The sequence below is a fragment of the Oncorhynchus tshawytscha genome, linkage group LG26 (genome assembly GCF_018296145.1).
Source record: "Oncorhynchus tshawytscha isolate Ot180627B linkage group LG26, Otsh_v2.0, whole genome shotgun sequence".
Lineage (NCBI taxonomy): Eukaryota > Metazoa > Chordata > Actinopteri > Salmoniformes > Salmonidae > Oncorhynchus > Oncorhynchus tshawytscha.
Window position 1 is genome coordinate 36,413,248 of NC_056454.1, and position 24,996 is coordinate 36,438,243.

The following is a 24,996-nucleotide window of genomic DNA, read 5'->3' on the forward strand; positions in this document are numbered from 1 at the left end:
TCGATGAACAGCATTCTCACATAGGTATTCCTCTTGTCCAGATGGGTTAGGGCAGTGTGCAGTGTGGTTGAGATTGCATCGTCTGTGGACCTATTTGGGCGGTAAGCAAATTGGAGTGGGTCTAGGGTGTCAGGAAGGGTGGAGGTGATATGGTCCTTGACTAGTCTCTCAAAGCACTTCATGATGACATAATTGAGTGTATGTAAACGTCTGACCCTCTTGGAATGTGATGAAAGAATTAAAAGCTGAAATAAATCACTCTCTACTATTATTCTGACATTTCACATTCTTAAAATAAAGTGGTGATCCTAACTGGCCTAAGACAGGGATTTTTTTTACCAGGAATACATTTTTGTGTGTTTAAGTTTAATGATAGTGAACATTTAGTATACTTAAAGACTGGAAAAAAAAGTGTATTGAAGGTTTATGATAGTATTTTTATAGTAAACTTTAGATATACTAGAAAAGTAGAACTATATTGTAATGTTTTGTCTATTTTAGTCCTTCATTGCCATCATGAACCAAACATTGGTTACAAAACTGACCTGACCTCTGATATGTCACAGCAGCTGTCAGACTGGACTGGGCTGCTACTTAAGGGGTCTGAGGGAAGAACTCCTTGCCCTGCAGACAGATGGTTCTCATTTCCAACAGGCCTCCGCCTGCGCTAGTGATTTCAGAAGTTTGGCAGAGGGTGAAGGAGAAAAGAGAGGAGCGATAGTGTTAACGAATCCTACCTCTGCAGCTTGTCCCATCCTCGCTGACCTCAAAGCCGTCAGCGCAGAAACAGAAGGTGCCGTTTCTCGTCATGACACAGCCGTAGCGGCAACGCAGCTCATGGCAGGCTGACAGCAGCTCTGATAGAGAGAGAGAGAGAGAATCAATAGGTATGTTGCGCAACAGTTACTGTCAGTCTCTAGGAAATGCAAAATGGTTGAGAACACAGCCGCTCATGTAACTGCTAACTCTAAAAACTTTTAAACTGATATTAGTAGATATTCTCTCTGCAGACAGCCTTCTTACAATCTCAGAGAAATCACGGAAGCTAATAGAGGAGAAGAAAAATGATCAAAGTACATTAGTTTTCCATTTACAGAATAAACCTGCATGTACTGTGCTGCACTCAATTATACTAATAATTGAAGCAGAGTACCCTTAAGTTTATTGTAGTCGTCAAGGATGACAGCTCGTGTCAGTCGTGACCAGTGCTACCAATTAATAACTTGAATTTTGAACCCTGCTCACAGTATAGGACAAATACTATATGCAAGAACGTCCCATAGAGCCTATATCTCCTTTTTCTGTAGCGTGAGGCAGCTTGATGCACAAGTACATCCCCAGGACAGGCCAGGATGCTAGTCTATCGCAAGCAAAGCAGTCTAAAATGACTTTGTGGGACTTACAACAAAGGAGACATCAGCCTTGTATTCTACCACACTTCTAGTACACCTTGTATTCTAGTACACTTGTCTACTTGGAATAAAAAATGACAGCAGTTCTGAGAGGGACAACTTCTCTTGTCCCAAGCTGCTAGAGTTCATTCTATTGTACGGATGTTCTCTGTGTTACACCATTTTCTGTACAGAACAGAACAAAAGACTGGCAATTTAAGACTTGATAGATGTTCAATGGAATACGTGACCGATAGAAAAGAATGAGCTTCAAAAATAGAGAAAAAAAAGTTTTAACTGTTGAAAATATGGATATGCCGCCCCTGAACATGAATTACTGTCAAATAGAAACCGTGAGGATGTTAAGGCTGTTAAGGCTGCTCATTGAATTGACTTGTTTTCTTCTATTACCAATAACATAGCACTAGTTTGTGTTTAAAACAATCTGGGAACCTTGCGGCAGAACCAAGCAAACTCCTGACAGCATTATGCTTAGACAGGAAGTCATCAGTGAGCTCAGACAATAACCAAAGCCTCAGAACCTCACTATCTGTGGAGGAGAGAGCCAACAGAACAGAAATAAATTGATTTATATTGGTCTTGTTTTTAGGAATTAAAATGCATTTATAAACTGGGTGGTGAATGCTGACTGGCTGACAACCGTGGTATATCTAACCGGACACCACGAGTATGACAAAGCATTTATTTTGATTGCTCTAATTACATTGGTAACCAGTTTATATTAGCAATAAGGCACCTTGGGCGTTTGTGGTATATGGCCAATGTACCATGGCTAAGGGCTGTATCTAGGCACTCTGCGTTGCGTCGTTCATAAGAACAGCCCTTAGCCTTGGTATATTGGCCATATACCACAAACCCCTGTATTGCCTTATTGCTTAACTATACAGAGGAAGTTGACAGTTTAAAAGCGTAGAATGCTTCATTGATTTACAGAGGCGTCAGAAGTTAATGTTTCATTATGTGTCTTTGCAGGCTGCTTGCCACATGAAGATGTATTGGTCAGGTGGATAGATGGCAGGTGAAAAATACAAGCTGTCCGGGTGGCTGTTGGAACCTAGTACATTAACTAGTAAGGATAAAGACATCTCAGATGGATAATTTCATTTCAAAGGCATGTTTGAAATCATTATGTATGAATCCCAATGCAATGCTGTACAGTACACATGAATATACACACACACTCACACATTCATACATACATGTATACTACCGTAACTCTGGGCCGTAAGCACTACCCTCTGTAGTGCCTTGTGGTCAAAGGCAGAGCAATTGCCATACCAGGCAGTGATGCAACCAGTCAGGATGCTGTAGAACCTTTTGAGGATCTCAGGACCCATGCCAAGTCTTTTTAGTTCCTGAGGTTGCTTTGTCGTGCCCTCTTCACAACTGTCTTGGTGTGTTTGGACCATTCTAGTTTGTTGTTGATGTGAACACCAAGGAACTTGAAGCTCTCAACCTGCAGCCACATCGATGAGAATGGGGTCGTGCTCAGTCCTCTTTTTCCTGTAGTACACAATCATCTCAATAGTCTTGGTTACGTTGAGGGATAGGTTGTTATTCTGGCACCACCTGGCCAGGTCTCTGACCTCCTCTCTATAGGCTGTCTCGTTGTTGTTGGTGATAAGGCCTACCACTGTTGTGTTGTCTGCAAACTTAATGATGGTGTTGGAGTCCATGCAGTCGGGGGTGAACAGGGAGTACAGGAGGGGACTGAGCACGCAACCCTGGGGAGCTCCAGTGTTGAGGATCAGCGTGGCAGATGCGTGGCTACCTACCCTTACCACCTGGGGGCGGCCCGTCAGGAAGTCCAGGATCCAGATGCAGAGGGACGTGTTTAGTCCCAGGATCCTTAGCTTAGTGATGAGCTTTGAGGATACTATGGTGTTGAATGCTGAGCTGTATTCAATGAAATACATTCTCACATAAGTGTTCCTTTTGTCCAGGTGGGAAAGGGCAGTGTGGAGTGCAATACAGATTGCATCATCTGAGGATCTGTTTGGGCGGTATGCAAATTGGTGGGTCTAGGGTTTCTGGTATAATGGTGTTGTTGTGAGCCATTAGCAACCTTTCAAAGCACTTCATCAATCTACACACAATACCCTATAATGACAAAGCAATAACGGGTTGTATTTGGGGAGTTTCTCCCATTCATTTCTGCAGATCCTCTCAAGCTCCGTCAGGTTGGATGGGGAGCATCGCTGCACAGCTATTTTCAGGTCTCTCCAGAGATGTTAGATGGCTGTGGCTGGGCCACTCAAGGACATTCCGTGACTTGTCCCTAAGCCACTCCTGCATTGTCTTGGTTGTGTGCTTAGGGTCGTTGTCCTGTTGGAAGGTGAACCATAGCCCCAGTCTGAGGTCTTGAGCGCTCCGGAGCAGGTTTTCATCAAGGATCTCTCTGTACCTGACTAGTCTCCCAGTCCCTGCCACTGAAAAACATCCCCACAGCATGATGCTTCTGCCACTGTGCTTCCCCGTAGGGATGGTGCCAGGTTTCCTGCAGATGTGGCGCTTGGCATTCAGGCCAAAGAGTTCAATCTTGGTTTCATCAGACCAGAGAATCTTATTTCTCATGGTCTGAGAGTCCTTTAGGTGCCTTTCGCAAACTCTAAGCCGGCTGTCATGTGCCTTTTACTGAGGAGTGGCTTCCGTCTAGCCATTTTACCATAAAGGTCTGATTGGTGGAGTGCTGCAGAGATGGTTGTCCTTCTGGAAGTTTCTCCCATCACCACAGAGGAACTCTGAGCACTGTCAGAGTGACCATCGGGTTCTTTGTCACCTCCCTGACCAAGGCCCTTCGACAGTGAATGCTCAGTTTGGCCGGGAGGCCAGTTCTAGGAAGAGTTTTGGTGATTCCAAACTTCTTCCATTTATGATGGAAGCCACTGTGTTCTTGGGGACCTTCAATGCTTCAGGATTTTTCTGGTACCCTTCCCCAGATCTGAGGCTCGACACAATCCTGTCTTGGAGCTCTACAGACAACCTCACGGCTTGGTTTTTTTTCTGACATGCACTGTCAACTGTGGGACCTTACAGGTGTGTGCCTTTCCAGATCATGTCTACTCAATTAAATTTACCACAGGTGGACTCCAATGAAGTTGTAGGAACATCTCAAATATGATCACTGGAAACAGGATGCACCTGAGCTCAGTTTAGAGACTCATAGCAAATGGTCTGATTACTTATGTAAATAAGGTATTTCTGTTTTATATTTTTTATAAAAACATTTGCAAAAATTTCGAAAAACCTGTTTTCGCTTTGTCATTATGGGGTATTCTGTGTAGATTGACAAGAGAAAAAAATATATCATCAATTTTAGAATAAGGCTGTAACGTAACAACATTTTGGAAAAAGTCAAAGGGTGTGAATACTTTCCAAATGTACTGTATTTAACTGGCAAGAGCTGTATTTGACACAGACCATGTCATTTATGTAACAAAGACATACTTTGTTGAAATAGCTCAAATGCACCAAGCTGTCTGTGTATTTTGTGGTGCATGTACTCTGTACAGCCCACCCGCTAGTATTGTTTCTCTTGATCCTTTCTTCTATGCCCAGTAAGATTCAGGCGTTATCGTTCAGGATGTGTTTAACTGGCATACTTCCCTGTTCTGTGGGAAGAGAACATGCAAAACGACTAGACGCTGGGCCCAAAGATATCCAAACCAAAGCTAATCCGCATATCTCCTAGCAGACACCAGACCATCTATTTCACTCCCAGACAAAAGGCTGGGTAAGGAGAGATGCCTGCCTTCTGCTCTGTTGCTAGAGCAACTGGCAAGCCTTGGGTACCACCTTAAATGTAGCATTCATAAAGCCTTCATGTGCATGACAGTTATAATGTCCCTTCATATGTTTTTATATATTTTGAGTGCATCATTGAGCAGTCACCTCTAATCACCTCCAGAGGTGTTCTATGGCTGGCTGGAGGTTTGTTTGCTCAGTCACAGGTAAAAATATTTTTTTTTAAATAGCATTCGTTTCACTTATGCATCAGGGACTAACAACTGTAGCGGAGCAGCTACAGAGAGATGCAAAGCAGATGAAAAGTGCATCGCTACACCCATAGGGAGATGGAGTGCAGAGCAATATAACATGTATTTTGTGATTTTAAAGCTCAAACAGTCTATTTATCCGCTTCTATGTACTTGGCCAACTGGAAGGACATGCTTTCAGGTGTTCTCATTTAAATGTGTAGTTCATAAATAGGAGAACAATACTGGAGATATTACCTATCTTAGGTCATTTTCAACCTAGGATAGGGGGAGGGTAGGTAATAACATCCTGAGCTAAGAATTCACAGAGTAGACCAAATAGCATTTTATTTATTGGTAACAAGGGGAAGGGTTTGTAACTATGATATTCATGGTTATTTAATCATTTGTAAATGCATTATAAACCATCAATAAATTGGTCAAAATAGTGTGATTTCCAGTCCTTACCAATTTTTTAATTTTTTATTTTTTTTATTTCACCTTTATTTAACCAGGTAGGCTAGTTGAGAACAAGTTCTCATTTGCAACTGCGACCTGGCCAAGATAAAGCATAGCAGTGTGAACAGACAACACAGAGTTACACATGGAGTAAACAATTAACAAGTCAATAACATGGTAGAAAAAAAAGGGAGTCTATATACATTGTGTGCAAAAGGCACGAGGAGGTAGGCGAATAATTACAATTTTGCAGATTAACACTGGAGTGATAAATGATCAGATGGTCATGTACAGGTAGAGATATTGGTGTGCAAAAGAGCAGAAAAGTAAATAAGTAAAAACAGTATGGGGATGAGGTAGGTAAAAATGGGTGGGCTATTTACCGATAGACTATGTACAGCTGCAGCGATCGGTTAGCTGCTCAGATAGCAGATGTTTGAAGTTGGTGAGGGAGATAAAAGTCTCCAACTTCAGCGATTTTTGCAATTCGTTCCAGTCACAGGCAGCAAAGAACTGGAACGAAAGGCGGCCAAATGAGGTGTTGGCTTTAGGGATGATCAGTGAGATTCACCTGCTGGAGTGCATGCTATGGATGGGTGTTGCCATCGTGACCAGTGAACTGAGATAAGGCGGAGCTTTACCTAGCATGGACTTGTAGATGACCTGGAGCCAGTGGGTCTGGCGACGAATATGTAGCGAGTGTTGTATGGCATGTTGCATGGCATTGAAGCTCGTTTGGAGGTTAGATAGCACAGTGTCCAAGGACGGGCCGGAAGTTTATAGAATGGTGTCGTCTGCGTAGAGGTGGATCAGGGAATCGCCCGCAGCAAGAGCAACATCATTGATATATACAGAGAAAACAGTCTGCCCGAGGATTGAACCCTGTGGCACCCCCATAGAGACTGCCAGAGGACCGGACAGCATGCCCTCCGATTTGACACACTGAACTCTGTCTGCAAAGTAATTGGTGAACCAGGCAAAGCAGTCATCCGAAAAACCGAGGCTACTGAGTCTGCCGATAAGAATATGGTGATTGACAGAGTCGAAAGCCTTGGCAAGGTCGATGAAGACGGCTGCACAGTACTGTCTTTTATCGATGGCGGTTATGATATCGTTTAGTACCTTGAGCGTGGCTGAGGTGCACCCGTGACCGGCTCGGAAACCAGATTGCACAGCGGAGAAGGTACGGTGGGATTCGAGATGTTCAGTGACCTGTTTGTTGACTTGGCTTTCGAAGACCTTAGATAGGCAGGGCAGGATGGATATAGGTCTGTAACAGTTTGGGTCCAGGGTGTCTCCCCCTTTGAAGAGGGGGATGACTGCGGCAGCTTTCCAATCCTTGGGGATCTCAGACGATATGAAAGAGAGGTTGAACAGGCTGGTAATAGGGGTTGCGACAATGGCGGCGGATAGTTTCAGAAATAGAGGGTCCAGATTGTCAAGCCCAGCTGATTTGTACGGGTCCAGGTTTTGCAGCTCTTTCAGTACATCTGCTATCTGGATTTGGGTAAAGGAGAACCTGGAGAGGCTTGGGAGTAGCTGCGGGGGAGGGCGGAGCTGTTGGCCGAGGTTGGATTAGCCAGGCGGAAGGCATGGCCAGCCGTTGAGAAATGCTTGTTGAAGTTTTCGATAATCATGGATTTATCGGTGGTGACCGTGTTACCTAGCCTCAGTGCAGTGGGCAGCTGGGAGGAGGTGCTCTTGTTCTCCATGGACTTCACAGTGTCCCAGAACTTTTTGGAGTTGGAGCTACAGGATGCAAACTTCTGCCTGAAGAAGCTGGCCTTAGCTTTCCTGACTGACTGCGTGTATTGGTTCCTGACTTCCCTGAACAGTTGCATATCGCGGGGACTATTCGATGCTATTGCAGTCCGCCACAGGATATTTTTGTGCTGGTCGAGGGCAGTCAGGTCTGGAGTGAACCAAGGGCTATATCTGTTCTTAGTTCTGCATTTTTTGAACGGAGCATGCTTATCTAAAATGGTGAGGAAGTTACTTTTAAAGAATGACCAGGCATCCTCAACTGACGGGATGAGGTCAATGTCCTTCCAGGATACCCGGGCCCGTTCGATTAGAAAGGCCTGCTCACAGAAGTGTTTTAGGGAGCGTTTGACAGTGATGAGGGGTGGTCGTTTGACTGCGGCTCCGTAGCGGATACAGGCAATGAGGCAGTGATCGCTGAGATCCTGGTTGAAGACAGCAGAGGTGTATTTGGAGGGCCAGTTGGTCAGGATGACGTCTATGTGGGTGCCCTTGTTTACAGATTTAGGGTTGTACCTGGTGGGTTCCTTGATGATTTGTGTGAGATTGAGGGCATCTAGCTTAGATTGTAGGACTGCCGGGGTGTTAAGCATATCCCAGTTTAGGTCACCTAACAGAACAAACTCTGAAGCTAGATGGGGGGCGATCAATTCACAAATGGTGTCCAGGGCACAGCTGGGAGCTGAGGGGGGTCGGTAGCAGGCGGCAACAGTGAGAGACTTATTTTTGGAGAGAGTAATTTTCTAAATTAGTAGTTTGAACTGTTTGGGTATGGACCTGGAAAGTATGACATTACTTTGCAGGCTATCTCTGCAGTAGACTGCAACTCCTCCCCCTTTGGCAGTTCTATCTTGACGGAAAATGTTATAGTTGGGTATGGAAATCTCAGAATTTTTGGTGGCCTTCCTGAGCCAGGATTCAGACACGGCAAGGACATCAGGGTTAGCAGAGTGTGCTAAAGCAGTGAGTAAAACAAACTTAGGGAGGAGGCTTCTGATGTTGACATGCATGAAACCAAGGCTTTTTCGATTACAGAAGTCAACAAATGAGGGTGCCTGGGGACATGCAGGGCCTGGGTTTACCTCCACATCACCCGCGGAACAGAGGAGGAGTAGAATGAGGGTGCGGCTAAAGGCTATCAAAACTGGTCGCCTAGAGCGTTGGGGACAGAGAATAAAAGGAGCAGATTTCTGGGCATGGTAGAATATATTCAGGGCATAATGCACAGACAGGGGTATGGTGGGGTGCGGGTACAGCGGAGGTAAGCCCAGGCACTGGGTGATGATGAGAGAGGTTGTATCACTGGACATGCTGGTTGTAATGGGTGAGGTCACCGCATGTGTGGGAGGTGGGACAAAGGAGGTATCAGGGGTATGAAGGGTGGAACTAGGGGCTCCATTGTAAACTAAAACAAATGATAACTAACCTGAACAACAGTATACAAGGCATGTTGACATTTGAGAGAGACATACAGCGAGGCACACAGTAATCACAGGTGTTGAATTGGGAGAGCTAGCTAAAACAGTAGCTAAAACAGGAGATGAGACAACAACAGCTAATCAGCTAGCACAACAACAGCAGGTAAAATGGCGTTGACTAGGCAGGGAGGGTCGGATTTGAAAGTGCATTTATAAGTGGTTAATAGCTGGAGGTAAATAGTGGCTCTCTCGCTATTATGAAATCCAAGACACAGAGCCTGAGTGCGGCTGGGGTCGACAGATAAAACATAAACAAGCAGAATGGAGTACCGTGATTAATGGACAGTCCAGCATGCATCAGCTATGTAGCCAAGTGATCAGTGTCAAGGGGGCAGCGGTGGATGGGGCAGGGAAGGTAGACTGGCGGGTATTATCCAGGTTAAAAAAACTGGCTGGCTGTGCAGAAGGTAAAAGGTAAAAGCCGCTAGCAGTGGCTAACAATGACTAAATAGCTTGTAGCTAGTTAGCTGGTTAGCTTCTGGAGGTTCTTGAGTGTGTTCTAAAAGTTAAAAATAATAGCGATTCCGTATCACATTGGGTGAGGCAGGTTACCGGAAGGTATAAACGAATTAAAAATCGAAAAGAGATTGAAAGTAAATATGGGTCCAGTGAGTGTTTGGGACGCTGCGATTCAGACGGTTAGCAGGCCTGTGCTAACAAGCTAACAGTTAGTAGGCCGGGGCTAAACAAGGTATCAGTTAGCGGACCGGGGCTAAACAAGCTAGCAGTTAGCAGGCCGAATTAGCAAGCAAGGAGATAGCAAGGGCTAGAAAGTTAGCCTTTGGGGGACGTCGCGATGGGGGTGAGTCTGTTTATGCCTCTTCATGCGGTGACATCGATAGACCGGTCGTGGGTCCGGATGTTGTAGCCCAGGAGTATGCTTCGGTGGTAGCACAGGAGCTCTGGCCGGGATAGCTTCAAGCTAAGTGGGTGGAAACGCTAGCCAGGAGTAATCATCCGGGGTTGCGGTTAGCTAGTTAGCTAGTTGTGAAGATCCAGCATGTTCCGTTTGCGGTGGGAATCCGGGGATAAAAAATAATAGGTCCGTTATGCTCTGGTTAGAGTCACGTTGTTCGAACTGGCGAGAGCTTTCCGAGCTAAAGGTTAGCTGATGACCGGTTAGCTGAAGACCGCTAGCAATGGTTTGCTGATAGCTGGTAGTTAGCTGGCTAGCTTCAGTTGAGGGGGGTTCCGGATCCGAAGTAAATATAAATACTTTAGAAAAAAAGCAGATCCACGCTACATTGGGTGAGGCGGGTTGCAGGAGAGTATTTAGAAGTTGAGGTTTAGCAAAATGTTTTAAAAGATATGCAAAGAAAAATATGTTAAAAAAAATTTAAAACGATATATACAAGGGGACACGACACGACAAGACGTCTGACTGCTATGCCATCTTGGATTTCATAATAGCGAGAGAGCCACTATTTACCTCCAGCTATTAACCACTTATAAATGCACTTTCAAATGCTTATGATATTGAACCCTTATGTACTGTATGTAACTAGGCAAGTAAGTTAAGAACAAATTCTTATTTACAATGACAGCCTACACCGGACAAAGCCGGACGACGCTGGGCCAATTGTGCACCGCCCTATAATTGACCCGGGGTGTCTGTAGTGACACCTCAAGCACTGAGATGCAGTACCTTAGACCACTGCGCCACTCGGGAGCACACCATGCAACCTTCTTTTCAATGCTTGCACAGTTAAACAATTGCTATTTTCTAATTTCCTCATCAGGAAAAGGAAATAGTTTGTTTTCAGACCAATGGTCAGCTCCCACAATGTATTTTTGACCCACGTTTGAAACACTTATGATGCATTGGTAAATTTACTGTACAGATAGTCATGTCCAATCAATTGAATTTACCACAAGTGGACTCCAATTAACTTGTAGAAACATCTCAAGGATGATCAATGGAAACAGGATACACCTGAGCTCAATATTGAGTCTCATATCAAATGGTCTGAATACTTATGTAAATAAGGTATTAAGGATATTTATTTTTTATACATCTGCAAATATGTCGAAAAACGTGTTTTTGCCTAGTTATTATGGTCTATTGTGTGTAGACTGATGAGGAAAAACAAATATACATATTTTTGTAGAATAAGGCTGTAACGTAACAAACAAAAAAAACAGAATGCACCGTATTTATTCTAGGAACGAAAGCCTCATCTGAAGATGAGAGGGGATGGCTGCCATTTTACGTGCTCTTAACCAATTGTGCTATTTTGTTAGTATTTTCGCGTTGTTTGAAACTTATTTTGTACATAATGTTGCTGCTACCGTTTCTTATGACCGAAAATAAACATCAGAAAAGCGATTACTCACCTCAAACTGGACAAAGATTATTTTCTTTAACGAGTCCGACGCAAAGGATATACTGCTATCTCAGGAACAGGCCCAAATCCCCATCATTTGCGTGAAGAAAAGACTGAGAAAAGGGTCGGGCGGCCTTCTGAGAATTCATAGGCGAGTGAGTAAACCCACAATGCAATCCGTTTTATTGGCCAACGTGCAATCGTTAGAAACCAAAATGTATAATCTACGATCAAGATTATCCTACCAACGGGACATTAAAAACTGTAATATCTTATGTTTCACCGAGTCTTGGCTGAAAGACGACACAGAAAATATAGAGCTGGCGGGATTTTCCATGAAACGGCAGGACAGAGAAGCTACATATGGTAAAACGTGGGGCGGCGATGTGTGTCTATTTGTCAGTAACAGTCGGTGTGCGATGTCTAATCTTAAAGAAGTCCTGAGTTATTGCACGCCTGAGGTACAGTACCTTATGCTAAGCTGTAGACCACACTATCTCCCAAGAGAGTTCTCATCCTTATTATTCGTAGCAGTCTATTTACCACCACAAACTGATGCTGGCACTAAGACTGCACTCAACCAGCTGTATAAGGCCATAAGGAAACAAGAAAATGCTCATCCAGAAGCGGCGCTCCTAGTGGCCGTGGACTTTCATGCAGGCAAGCTTAAATCCATTTTACCTAATTTCTACCAACATGTCACATGTGCAACCAAAGAAAAAAATTCTAGACCACATTTACTCCACACACAGAGACGCATACATAGCTCTCTCTCGCCCTCCAATTGGCAAATCTGAACATAATTCTATCCTCCTGATTCCTGCTAACAAACAAAAGCTATAGCAGGAAGTACGAGTGACTTGCTCAATACGGAAATGGTCAGATGACGCGGATGCTACGCTATAGGACTGTTTTGCTAGCACAGACTGGAATATGTTCCGAGATTCATCCAGTGGCATTGAGGAGTACACCACCTCAGTCATCGGCTTCATCAATAAGTGCATCGACGACGTCGTCCCCACAGTGACCATACGTACATATCCCAGCCAGAACCCATGGATTACAGGCAACATCAATATCGAGCTAAAGGCTACAGCTGCCGATTTCAAGGAGTGAGACACTAATTCGGACGCTTATAAGAAATCTCATTATGTCCTCAGATGAACCATCAAACAAGCAAACCGTCAATACAGGATTCAAATTGAATCCTACTACACTGGCTCTGACGCTCGTCGGATGTGGCAGAGTGTCACGACTCCCGCCGAAATCGGTCCCTCTCCTTGTTCAGGCGGTGTTCGGCGGTCGACGTCACCGGTCTTCTAGCCATCGCCGCTTTCATTTTCCATTTGTTTTGTCTTGTTTTTCCGCACACCTGGATTACATCCCCTCATCACTCTACGTGTATATTATCCTCTGTTCCCCCCATGTCTGTGTGTGGTTTTGTTCATTTGTTATGTGTGTGTCGTTTCAGGCTGGTTTTGCGCCGGATATTGTTAACCCGTGGTTTTGTTATTTTGTACCATGTTGTTTGATTTTGTGCGCTATGGCTTTTTCCTTGGTCCAGAGTGTTGACATTGTTGCATCCGGCTGTTTTCCTCTGCCTGATTAAAGTGTGCCTGTTCACTCATCTCTGCTCTCCTGCACCTGACTTCATTTGACCAGTTGCACACACTCTGACACAGAGCTTGAAAACTATTACGGACTACAAAGGGAAACCCAGCTGCGAGCTGCCCAATGACGTGAGCCTACCAGACTTATGGCTTGGGGGTAATAACTGTTGAGAAGCCTTTTTGTCCTAGACTTGGCACTCAGGTACCACTTGCCATGCGGTAGTAGAGAGAACAGTCTATGACTGTGGTGGCTGGGGTCTTTGACAAGTTTTAGGGGCTTCCTCTGACACCACCCAGACTATGGGATGGGATGGGATGGCAGGCAGCTTAGCCGCAGTGATGTACTGGGCCATACGCACAACCCTCTGTAGTGCCTTGCGGTCGGAGGCCGAGCAGCCATAAGACTGCTGAACAATTAATGAAATGGCCACCCAGACTATGTAAATAGACACCCCCCTCCTCCATGTATTTTTTTTTTAAACTGCTGCTTCGCGTTGTTTATTATCTATGCATAGTCACTTTACCACTACCTACATGTACAAATTACCTCGACTAACCTCGGTACCGGTACCCCCTGTATATAGCCTTTTTATCGTTATTTTATTGTTACTGTTTAAAATAATTTTTTACTTTAGTTAATTTTGTAAATATTTTCTTATCTCTTTCTTAATGCATTGTTGGTGAAGGGCTTGTAAGTAACTATTTCACAGTAAGGTTTACACCTGTTGTATTTAACGCATGTGACAAATAAAGTTTGATTTCATAATATTGGTGTGGTTTGCTAGTTCTGAAGAAATTCCCCTGACTTTGTGAGATCTGCCCATCGGTGAATTGCGCTGAATATAAAGACGACCTAGAACATGCCCAGAATGTTGTTTGACACTTACATTGTGACAGTGCATAGTGAGGAATCGGGATGGGCGTGGCTATGAGAAGTGTGCAAAGGCCAGACAGAAGAGATGGCCCGACTAACTTACTATCTAGCTAACTAGCTAGTAAATTAGACACAATTGTGATAACTAGCTAACCCCTTTAATCTGGTGTATCTAGCTATTAGTGTTAGCAAGTTAAAAACTAGCAATTATTATTAGCTAGCAGTGGATAACTTAACTAGCTAAGCCTAAATGGTATAAATAATGATTATAGTAGAGTTGTATAGCTAGAGTGTCTATGCTAAATTGTCATAAATTCCTCTTCTCTCCCACATATTCTCATAAGGTCTCAGACTCCAGGATTGGAAAATAAATTCTTAACCAGAAAGAAACAGATGACAACACAGAAGGGGACCATGAGACCCTATGCAGTGTATGATATACCATTTTGTAGCGCTGAGTCTCTACTTTTATACAATGTAAAAAAACAAAACCCAATTTCACATTTTTCCACATAAGACCGAATCCAGGTGGTGAGTCACATATTGAATTTTAAATAGTTAATCTGTTGTCCATTTCTATTCTGACTTGTAATGTTAAGAAGTGGAGAAAAAGACATGCCCTGTTTATCTGAATTAGTTAGGCTACTCACCATACCAATGATAGGCTACACATTTTTTTTAAGATCGCTTATATATTGCATGTTTGAGGAGATTATATTATGTTATACATGTTTGCAACTCATTAATAAATGAGTTAAACATATCTATTCAACAGTTATACATGTTGGTAACTCAATTGTTAATGGTCAGTGCATTGCCACTTTAAAATAAGGTATCATTTTAGTAGCTATAAATGTTTATAACTCAGTTATATAAATGTTCATAGGTCTGTCACTTTAAAATAAGGTATACTTTTAGCAGTTATAAATGTTGGTAACTCAGCGATAAATATTTATAGGTGTGTGACTTTAAAATAAGGCATACTTTTAGCAGTTATACATGTGGTTAAATCATGTATAGATGATTTTAGAGTTCACTCGGAGCTTAGACTTACTTATACGCCAGTGGAAGACGCAGAGGGCAGGACAGCTCATAATAATGGCTGGAACGGAGCAAATGGAATGGCATCAAACACTTGAAACCATGTGTTTGATGTATTTGAAACCATTCCCCTGATTCCGCTCCAGCCATTACCACGAGCCTGTCCTTCCCAATCAAGGTGCCACCAACCCCCTGTGTTATACGCAGTATTGGGTACCTCATCACTACAATCATGACAAGATTCAAAACTTTTTTTAAATGTTCAGTCAATTAGTGGTGGGTATGAAGACCAAAACATTAAATGGTGTGAGAGGATACCTCCTCCACTGTTTCACCAACCAAAGGTATTATGGTTACCATTTAACACCAGAGTGTTCACTATCCTTGAACTATCACAGAGAAGTGGTAAGTGTGTTGGAATAATCTGGTAAGGGGTAATGTGTTAGGAATGATGATTGAATAATGTCATAGATGTACATTTGGCCAGGGAATCAGGGTTTCAAAGGTGGATCAAGACACATCATGAAAACCAACCATTTCTGTTCCTGGGACAGAGTACCAATGCATCACACCCAAAAGTGAGAAAATAACTATTGTTCAACTGTGCAAATATTGAAAATAAAATAATCTTAGGTAAATATTGGCTCACTATTTGGACAACACTGACCAGTTACTGCACTATTTTGAACAATGCAATATAACTGTTTATGAATGGTATATAATGTATTTACAAACAATTAAATAATCATTAATAACGTAATTATAACCTCTTTATAAAACCTTTACAAATGTAACCTTATTGAAAAAGTGTTACCTTTTTTTATCTAAGGAAAGATAAACCCATCATCCATCTGAAAACACAGTGTCTGAGCTGATCGCTAACTGATACCAGGAACCCCAAGGGGGGCAAGTATTGGTTGTTGCCCTAGTACTACACAGCTGATTAAAATAATTAAAGCATGATGGTTAAATAAATGAGGAGTTAATTTTTTGAATCAGCTGTATAGCGCTACAGCAAAAAGCAGAACGTGCACCCAATGGAGTCCCCAGGAAACCCTGCGCTAATCTAACCGGCTCTGAGCAAACACCACAGGAGGTCACACAGATGGCCAGGTATGGCCTGCATAGTGATCACTGTGGCACTGGATCCTGTGCCAGCACAAACACGGCTGGTGCTGCTTCACCACGGAGCTACAAAAGGGGCAAGCCAGACTAACAGTGATCTCCCCCATCTGGACTCATTATAGGCTTTCCTTCTGGGATATGCATGGCCTTTGTATCTGGGAAGGCCAGCCCTTTAACAAGCATCTCCATTCCCCTACCCAGCCTCCCACGTTAGCTCTCAAGGCCTCCAATTAATGTGAGACCAAATTAAGATGCTGACCCAACACAGAAGCCAGGGCTGTCTCAAGCCTGTAGGAGCTTTAATAAGCATGGCATGGCGTGGATCTCCCCTGCTCCCATATTAAAACACTAACCCATCCTGATCTCTAATCACTGTGGGTGTCCTCTGAGTGGGTAAGCAGAGTAACAAGGTTCAAACATTCAAATGGACCAGAAGTTGAAGTAAGAAGAGACGTCACAAAGCATTTTCTTGGAGCGATCTTATAAATTACAACACACCAAGCAATTGTCTGTAGAACAGAAGAACAATACTTTTTCTTGAAGTGATCATAAAAGTTATGAAGTTATCCAAGTAGCTTTAAGTGTGTCAGCTTGAATGTGACATAGAACTGTCTAGATTCTGACAGTGTAAACAGTCATGAAAAATGTGCGATACATGAACATGTACATGTTAGTTTGAAGGCATATAATCCCATAGCTCAGGAATCAGGCTCAAATGGGACAGGAAATATTGTTAATCCCTCAAAGCACAATCTTCTGGGGGATTTCAGAAACGGGTACTCCACAAATTTTCTGACATGCCCTTAAATATTAGAAGAAATCTCCTGGGTGTGTGAGTGTCAGAATGTGAATCTAACCCCACACATTGTTATTTCAGAATCCACTCGCGAGGAGGAAAATCCTACATAATAGGATTTGATCTCACCAGATTGTCTTAGCCATTAGGGAGAGTAATGATATGACTGACAATATCTCACCAGACTGCAAATAAACCGAGGGAGATGCATCAAATATTGATTGTGAGAGTCTGTCATTGTTTATATGGCGTGTGTGTGTGTGTGTGTGTGTGTGTGTGTGTGTGTGTGTGTGTGTGTGTGTGTGTGTGTGTGTGCGTGTGCGCGCCTGGCATGCAGCTAAACTGGCAAAACACAAAACACGAGTGAAATGTTTAACTTTTCAAAGAGTTGGACTTAAAAGTTTGGAATCCACATCTACAGTAAACTAAACATTCATGGCCTTATTCTTTTATTATATGCCTTCAATTGCGTTATTGCATCAAATCTAAGCTAACAGGAAGCAGTATATTAAATAGAGTAAGTATGTATTTCTTATGTTATGGGTTCCATAGTTCCCAGAGAATATTTAACTGTTGAGCTGAGGTAGAAGACAATGCACCCTTTAAACTTTGAAAAGTGTTCGCCTGCTTTAGACTGGGCTAAATCATGAACTCCCATTAAAACAAAACGTTTAAGTGAACTGAATAACTGAATGTCATTACCTACATGGAACACTGCACCACTGATAAACAGTGTAATATAAAGTTCAATTAAAATAAAATAAACTCTTGACTACAACTCAATCAGTGTCTTACAAACAGCCATATGAATTGTAATGATAAGAATGAACCAAACAACACCATAAAGCCATAGTAAGTGTAACACAGAGTTCATATTGTAAGCAATTTACCCCTTTTTCTGTGAATATTATACAATTTCATTAGACAAGTATGATTTCAATCAATATGCTAATAGTTGCCTCTAAAAGGATGGTTCGTTCCTTCAAGCTACAAAGAAAAGCAGGAAATTATTTGGACTGTATTCATGGCTAGTCATTTTAGTAACAGGGACGTTGTCTCTTATCACAGCCTCCCTCGCCCTGGTGGATATTGTTTGTTTGTTTGTTTGTTGGAATTGTTGGTAATGAAAAGTTAATCAAGTGAGATAATTGAATGCTGTTGAGAGGTAAAGAGAGGGAGGGGAGAGGGCTTGTGTGACATTGTTTCTCATTACTCTGTGAGTTAAAAAAAATATATATTAAGAAATCTATTGTTTCTAAAAAATAAATACAATTAAGGGATGGGGAAAAAATAATGTAATTTGTATCACTTACAGCCTGTCTAGGTCAACTAGATGATGAAAGGTATAACTACGAAATGAAAAACTATAAATGCAGTTTGCCTTGTGAAGTTGCTCCTATGAGAGAGCGGCTCTCATCATTTAGACATAATGTATAACACCTAACTTCAGGATAGGTATATTTTTTATGAAATGTGTTTTAAAAGGTGACTGAACATTTAAAAAAAAATCTCCAATATGGCTGAGCAGTGCAGATAGACAGACAGACTTATGGCAGGTGGCAAGAGGTCCATATTTTGGTGGATCAAACTGAGATGCACCTGTCAAAACAGTGCAGTTTTGAAGGCAGCAGGCAGCTACACCTTATCACTGTAATATTTTAAGACATCTGGAGTCTTATTATTGCAGTCATATTTCTCTAATAAGAAGCCAGTGAAGATGTTTCCGTAAATGTGACGGGTTCAGGATGACATTGCACATCCAGTGAAGTCTGTGTATGTTTAGAGGTAACTATTAGTGCTCTCTGTAAAAGGAGTTGTGCATTCTGTAAAGTATGACTCTCTTGTTTGCCTTGTACAGTATTACATGCCTACTGTACTTTAACTTCATGTTACAATTATTTCCATTACTTCAGAGTCAATAATCATGTGGCTGAATTATCCCTTCCAAATAGGTCAGATCAGGTTTGCAATGCATAACTGCAATCAGACCCCCTCTTACCCTGGAGGGGGAAGGAAAGAACTAGTGTGGGTTAACAACTCACGCCCTGTTGTAAATCAAGGGAGAAGATCCAGGCTTGCGCTCTCAAGATTCTCCAAAGGAATGTTCTTTGTTTCAACAGATTTGTACCCACTGAAACTTTAGAACACTAATGTACCTTTGCTATTTTGTGATGTAATTACAAATGTTAAACTTGGAAAGAATACCCACTACATGTATGAAATTTCCATACTCTATTGTGCATGTAAAATGAACAATGATTAAATGTTTTTTGTTAAGAGAGGGATGTGATTTGAGAAGCTATAGGAGATAATTCATTTACCTAACTTTGCACAGTGAGTCGTTACTGCCCGGAGTGAGGTCATCGAGCGTGACAGCTTGCAAAAAAACACCCCTTTTGAGCAAACTGTATAAATTATGGGTTAAGAAATTAATATACCAGACCAGAAAGATGTGAAGCTGTAGCTGCACATTTAAAGTGGTTTGAACTTTGAATCTCAACACGAAGTGGCGATGATAGACTCACCTCCCGGATAATCACTGGTACGCTGATTAACTGTCCTACGTAAAGTATCTTCGAAAGCGAATTTAAGTAGGACCATCCTGTTACTGTTACGGTTTTCTTGCGGTGAAGGAGAGTCGGACCAAAATGCAGCGTGTTATTCTTAATACATGTTTAATGACGATGAAAAAACGAACAATACAAAAACAACAAACGTAACGTGAAAACCTATACAGCCTATTTTTTTTATTTTTATAAAAAATAATTTATTATCTTCAATACCATTCATTCTTTACAACTCATAATTTTCATATATACTCAAATAATGGTATTTTAATTTAACCAATTTAACTAAACAAAAACCCCAAACAAAACCTCAGGGGAGCATCTTCCCTCCCCTTCACCCTACAAACTAACTTTCCCTATCTCCCCCTCCCTAAACTATCCCCTTACAAATCTAAATGACACCCAGCCCTAAACCCCCTTCCATCTCTCCCGAGCAGCATGCTGCCCCCACTTCCTCTCCTCCCTCTTCATCCTCCCCCTCAAATCTCCTTCCACCCTCCTCACTATCCCTTCCACCCCCCAATCTCTCCCTCTCTTCACCATGTTCTGCCTGGCTTCCCACAGCCCCCGTTTAAAGAGACTCATGAGAAGCCAGAGCAGAAACCTGGCCCTATCCGTCCCTCTCTCTCTCCCTACAACTCTCTCTAATCTGGCCCACGTCAATAGAAAATCCCCCCATACTAGCCCATACTACTCCGGCAAAGGCACAGTCCCAAAAGACATGGCGCACAGTCTCCTCCCTGCCACAAGAGGATCTTGGACAGGTGGGGGATTGCACCAAACTATACCGGTACATGATGGAACCTACCGGCAAGCACTTATGGAGGCTCAACCAATTCAGGTCCTTGAGCCTGTTGTCCAGACCCCGCACCTGCACTCCCTCCCAGACCACTTCCGAGATGCCCACTGCAGGCGCCGGACTCCCTGCCTTTCTGACCTCCTCGTACAGGTGCCTGTGATCTAAACCTACTCGGGCAACTTCAACCTCAGGGTGCGAGCACGCAGCCACTTGGCCGCATGACCAAAGTGCCACGGCAGCTGTTCCGCCCGAGGACCCGTGTTAGACCACATCATTACGCTTCTCGCCTGATATGAGAAGAACACCCGCAGGAGGTAACCGGACGGGTGTATCACTGGATGAGCAAGCTCCGTTAACAAGAAAGAAACAAAAATTGCGTCCAGCTTGATGGGGAAATGTGGTACCCCCCTACCTCCCTCCCCGATGGGACAGAGCATGCGTGCCCTGGCGACCCACTCGCACCTGCCACTCCACATGAACTGAAACACAAGCCTCACTAGAGGCCTCCTCAGACAAGCCGGCAATGGCTAGATGTATGCCAAATACAAAAGAGACGGCAACACATCCACCTTTGGGACCAGGACTTTGCCCATAAAAGACAAATACCTAGCCTTCCACATTGCTAGCTTCCTCTGTACCACTGCGATACGCATGTTCCAGTTTAGCGTCGCTGAGCCGGAGGTCTCAAAATGGACCCCGAGAATCCTCAGGGCCCCCTCACAGAGAGATAACCCCCCGGGCACATCCGTTCTACCGCGCCATCTTCCGAAAAACTTGACGGAAGACTTTGCATGGTTCAGAACCGCTCCCGATGCTCGGGTGGTCAACGGCTGCCAGTTGCCAACGGCTGCCACAGCATGGTCAACGGCTGCCAATTGCCAAGGTCTGTTACTTCCCCCTTCTTATATAAAAGTGACAGCACACCAACAGCCATTGATCCCCCCGGGACCCCCTTCTCAAGGATGGCCTTCAAGACTTCGAGGACCACTGGTCCAAGTATACCCCAAAAATTGAGATAAAACTCAGCCGGCAGCCCATCCATCCCAGGCACCTTCCCTTTTCCCATCCTCCTAAGAGCGCTCTCAACCTCTTCTAGTGAGATCTGGGCCTCCATCACTTCTCTAATGTCCTCCGGCAACCGCCTGGACAAGTGTTCTAAAAACACATTTCCCTGCTCTACATCTATTTCCCTTTCCTTAAATAAAACTTGGAAATGATCAGTTGTCACCCTGACCATAACCTCTGGTTCTCTAAACTATACTACCATTTTCTTCCCTAACACCATGCATTACCTTCCTACTCTGTCTGGCCCTAACCGACTTAAAGAACATAGCAGAACAAGTCTCATTGTGTTCTATAAAGCCACTATGCGCACGCTCCAGGAAAGCTCGAGCCTTCCGCTCCTGCAACTCCCTGAGCTGCGCCTTTAAGGTTGCGGATCTCTCCCAGTCAAACGACCCGCCGAGGTTGCCTGCCTCGTACTCGAGTTCAATTAACCTTTGGATACGATCCACCTTTTAGTAGGTATTGGGATTGTGGCTGAGTAGGGGTGTCTAGCATAGTCTATGGCTGCCTGAGGTTCTCAATCAGAGTCAGGTGATTCTTGTTGTCTCTGATTGGGAACCATATTTAGGTAGCCTGGCTTTCACTGTGTGTTTGTGGGTGATTGTTCCTGTCTTAGTGTTTTGTATTTTCACCAGATAGGCTGTTTCGGTTTTCATTATTTCATTTCGTTAGTTTTGTAGTTTCTGTATGTATAGGTTTTCCTTCATTAAAATATATCATGAATCATCATCACGCTGCATTTTGGTCCGATCCTTGTTCTACCTCTTCGTCAGAGGAGGAGATAGAAGAGAGCCGTTACAGAATCACCCACCACACCCGGACCGAGCGGCGTGGTAACAGGCAGCGACAGCAGGAGCAGCGAAAGGAGGAATGGACATGGGAAGACGTGTTGGATGGCAAAGGTTGTTACACTTGGGAGGAGATACTGGCCGGAAGAGATTGCCTCCCATGGGAACAGGTGGAGGCATTTAGGAGAGCAGAGGCAGCCGGAGATAAGAGCCGACGATACGAGGGAACACGGTTGGCAAGGAAGCCCGAAAAGCAGACCCAAAAATTTATTGGGGGGGGGGCTCAGGGAGAGAGTGGCTGAGTCAGGAGTCAGACCTGAGCCAACTCTCCCTGTTAATCGTGAGGAGCAGCGATCAAAGGACTTCTGGACTTGGGAAGAGATATTGGACGGAAAAGGACCCTGGGCACAGCCTGGTGAATATCGACGCCCCAAAGAAGAACTGGAGGCGGCGAGAGCGGAGAGGCGCTGGTATGAAGAGGCAGCTCGGAGACGCAGATGGAAGCCTGAGAGTCACCCCCAAAAATGTATTCGGGGGAGGCTCACAGGGAGTATGGCGATGCCAGGTAGGAGACCTGCGCAAACTCCCTGTGCTTACCGGGGGGCTAAAGAGACCGGGCAGGCACCGTGTTATGCTAGTGAGCGCACGGTGTCTCCAGTGCGGGTGCATAGCCCGGTACGGTACATACCAGCTCTTCGTATTAGCCGGGCTAGAGTGGGCATCGAGCCAAGTAAGGTTGGGCAGGCTCGGTGCTCAAGAGCTCCAGTGCGCCTGCACGGTCCGGTCTATCCAGAGCCACCTCCACACACCAGTCCTCCGGTAGCAGCTCCCCGCACCAGGCTTCCTGTGCGTGTCCTCGATCCAGTACCACCAGTTCCAGCACCACGCACCAGGCCTTCAGTGCGCCTCGCCTGTTCAGCACAGCCAGAGCTTTCCTTCCCTCTAGCGCTGCCGGAGCCTCCCGCCTGTTCAGCACAGCCAGAGCCATCCTTCTCTCTAGCGCTGTCAATGTTCAATGCAGCCAGAGCTGCCAGTCTGCATGGAGCGGCCAGAGCTGTCAGTCTGCATGGAGCAGCCAGAGCTGCCAGGTTGCATGGAGCAGCCAGAGCTGCCAGTCTGCATAGAGCTGCCAGTCTGCATAGAGCAGCCAGAGCTGCCAGTCTGCATGGAGCTGCCAGTCTGCATGGAGCTGCCAGTTTGCATAGAGCTGCCAGTCTGCATGGAGCAGCCAGAGCTGCCAGTCTGCATGGAGCAGCCAGAGCTGCCAGTCTACATGGAGCAGCCAGAGCTGTCAGCCTGCATGGAGCAGCCTGAGTTGACAGTCTGCATGGAGCAGCCTGAACTGCCAGTTTGCATGGAGCAGCCAGAGCTGTCAGTCTGCACGAAGCTACCAGTCTGCATGGAGCAGCCAGAACTGTCAGTCTGCATGGAGAAGCCAGAGCTGTCAATCTGCATGGAGCAGCCAGAGTTGCCAATCTACATGGAGCAGCCAGAGATGTCAGTCTGCATGGAGCAGCCAGAGCAGCTAGATCCGCCAGTCAGCCATGATCTTCCAGATCTGCCAGTCAACCAGACTCTTCCAGATCTGCCAGTCAACCAGACTCTTCCAGATCTGCCAGTCAACCAGACTCTTCCAGATCCGCCAGCCAGCCAGGATCTGCCGGAGCCAACTGCCTGCCTGAGCTTCATCTCAGTACTGGGCTTCCTCTCAGTGCTGGGCTTCCTCTCAGTGCTGGGCTTCCCCTCAGTGCTGGGCTTCCCCTCAGTGCTGGGCTTCCCCTCAGTGCTGAGCTTCCCCTCAGTGCTGAGCTTCCCCTCAGTCCCGAGCTTCCCCTCAGTCCCGAGCTGCCCCTCAGTCCCGAGCTGCCCCTCAGTCACGAGCTGCCCCTCAGTCCAGTGGGGTTCTGGGTGAGGACTATTAGGCCATGGTCGGCGGCGAGGGTGGATTATCCCAGGACGCGAGGGGGAGGAACTAAGACATTTATGGAGTGGGGTCCACGTCCCGAGCCGGAGCCGCCACCATGGACAGACGCCCACCCGGACCCTCCCTATGGTTTTGAGGTGCGTCCGGGAGTCCGCACCTTGGGGGGGTTCTGTCACGCCTTGGTCTTAGTATTTTGTGTTTTCTTTAATTATTTGTTCAGGCCAGGGTGTGACATGGGTTTATTGTGTTGTCGTATTGGGGTTTTAGTAGGTATTGGGATTGTGGCTGAGTAGGGGTGTCTAGCATAGTCTATGGCTGCCTGAGGTTCAGGTGATTCTCGTTGTCTCTGATTGGGAACCATATTTAGGTAGCCTGGGTTTCACTGTGTGTTTGTGGGTGATTGTTCCTGTCTTAGTGTTTTGTATTTTCACCAGATAGGCTGTTTCGGTTTTCATTATTTCATTTCGTTAGTTTTGTAGTTTCTGTATGTATAGGTTTTCCTTCATTAAAATATATCATGAATCATCATCACGCTGCATTTTGGTCCGATCCTTGTTCTACCTCTTCATCAGAGGAGGAGATAGAAGAGAGCCGTTACAATTATAAAAGCCCTAATCCTCACCTTAACTAATTCCCACCACTCTAACACCCCCTCGCACATGAACCGGAGGCCTTCAAGCCTCCAAAAGAAACCATAAAACCCGTCAACAAAAGCCTGCTCCTCCAGCACATCCCGATCTAACTTCCAGTACCCCCTACCAAAGAGGCAGACTGGCGACCCCACATGCAGGAGCACCCCGTCGTGATCCGAAAAGAAAACAGGCAACAGCCGCCCAGACAACTTACCCAAAGACCTGGGTACAAAAATATAGTCGAGCCTCCGCGCAACCCCCCTGGAGTTGCGCCATGTAGGACCGGCCATTTTCGGAGTAGTGTGCAGGCCACCATCAACCAGACCATGGCAAGCCATTAGCCCGGTGATGGCGCCTGCACTGCTAT

At 44.8% G+C, this 24,996-nt stretch overlaps 1 protein-coding gene across 1 annotated transcript in view; it reads right to left on the minus strand.

Annotated features, from left to right (window-relative positions):
- Positions 1–24,996, minus strand: part of LOC112224856 (low-density lipoprotein receptor-related protein 1B) — a 365,574-nt gene that overhangs the window by 289,990 nt on the left and 50,588 nt on the right. The window contains 1 exon segment of the mRNA XM_042306367.1: positions 738–857. Coding sequence (XP_042162301.1) covers positions 738–857 — 120 coding nt within the window.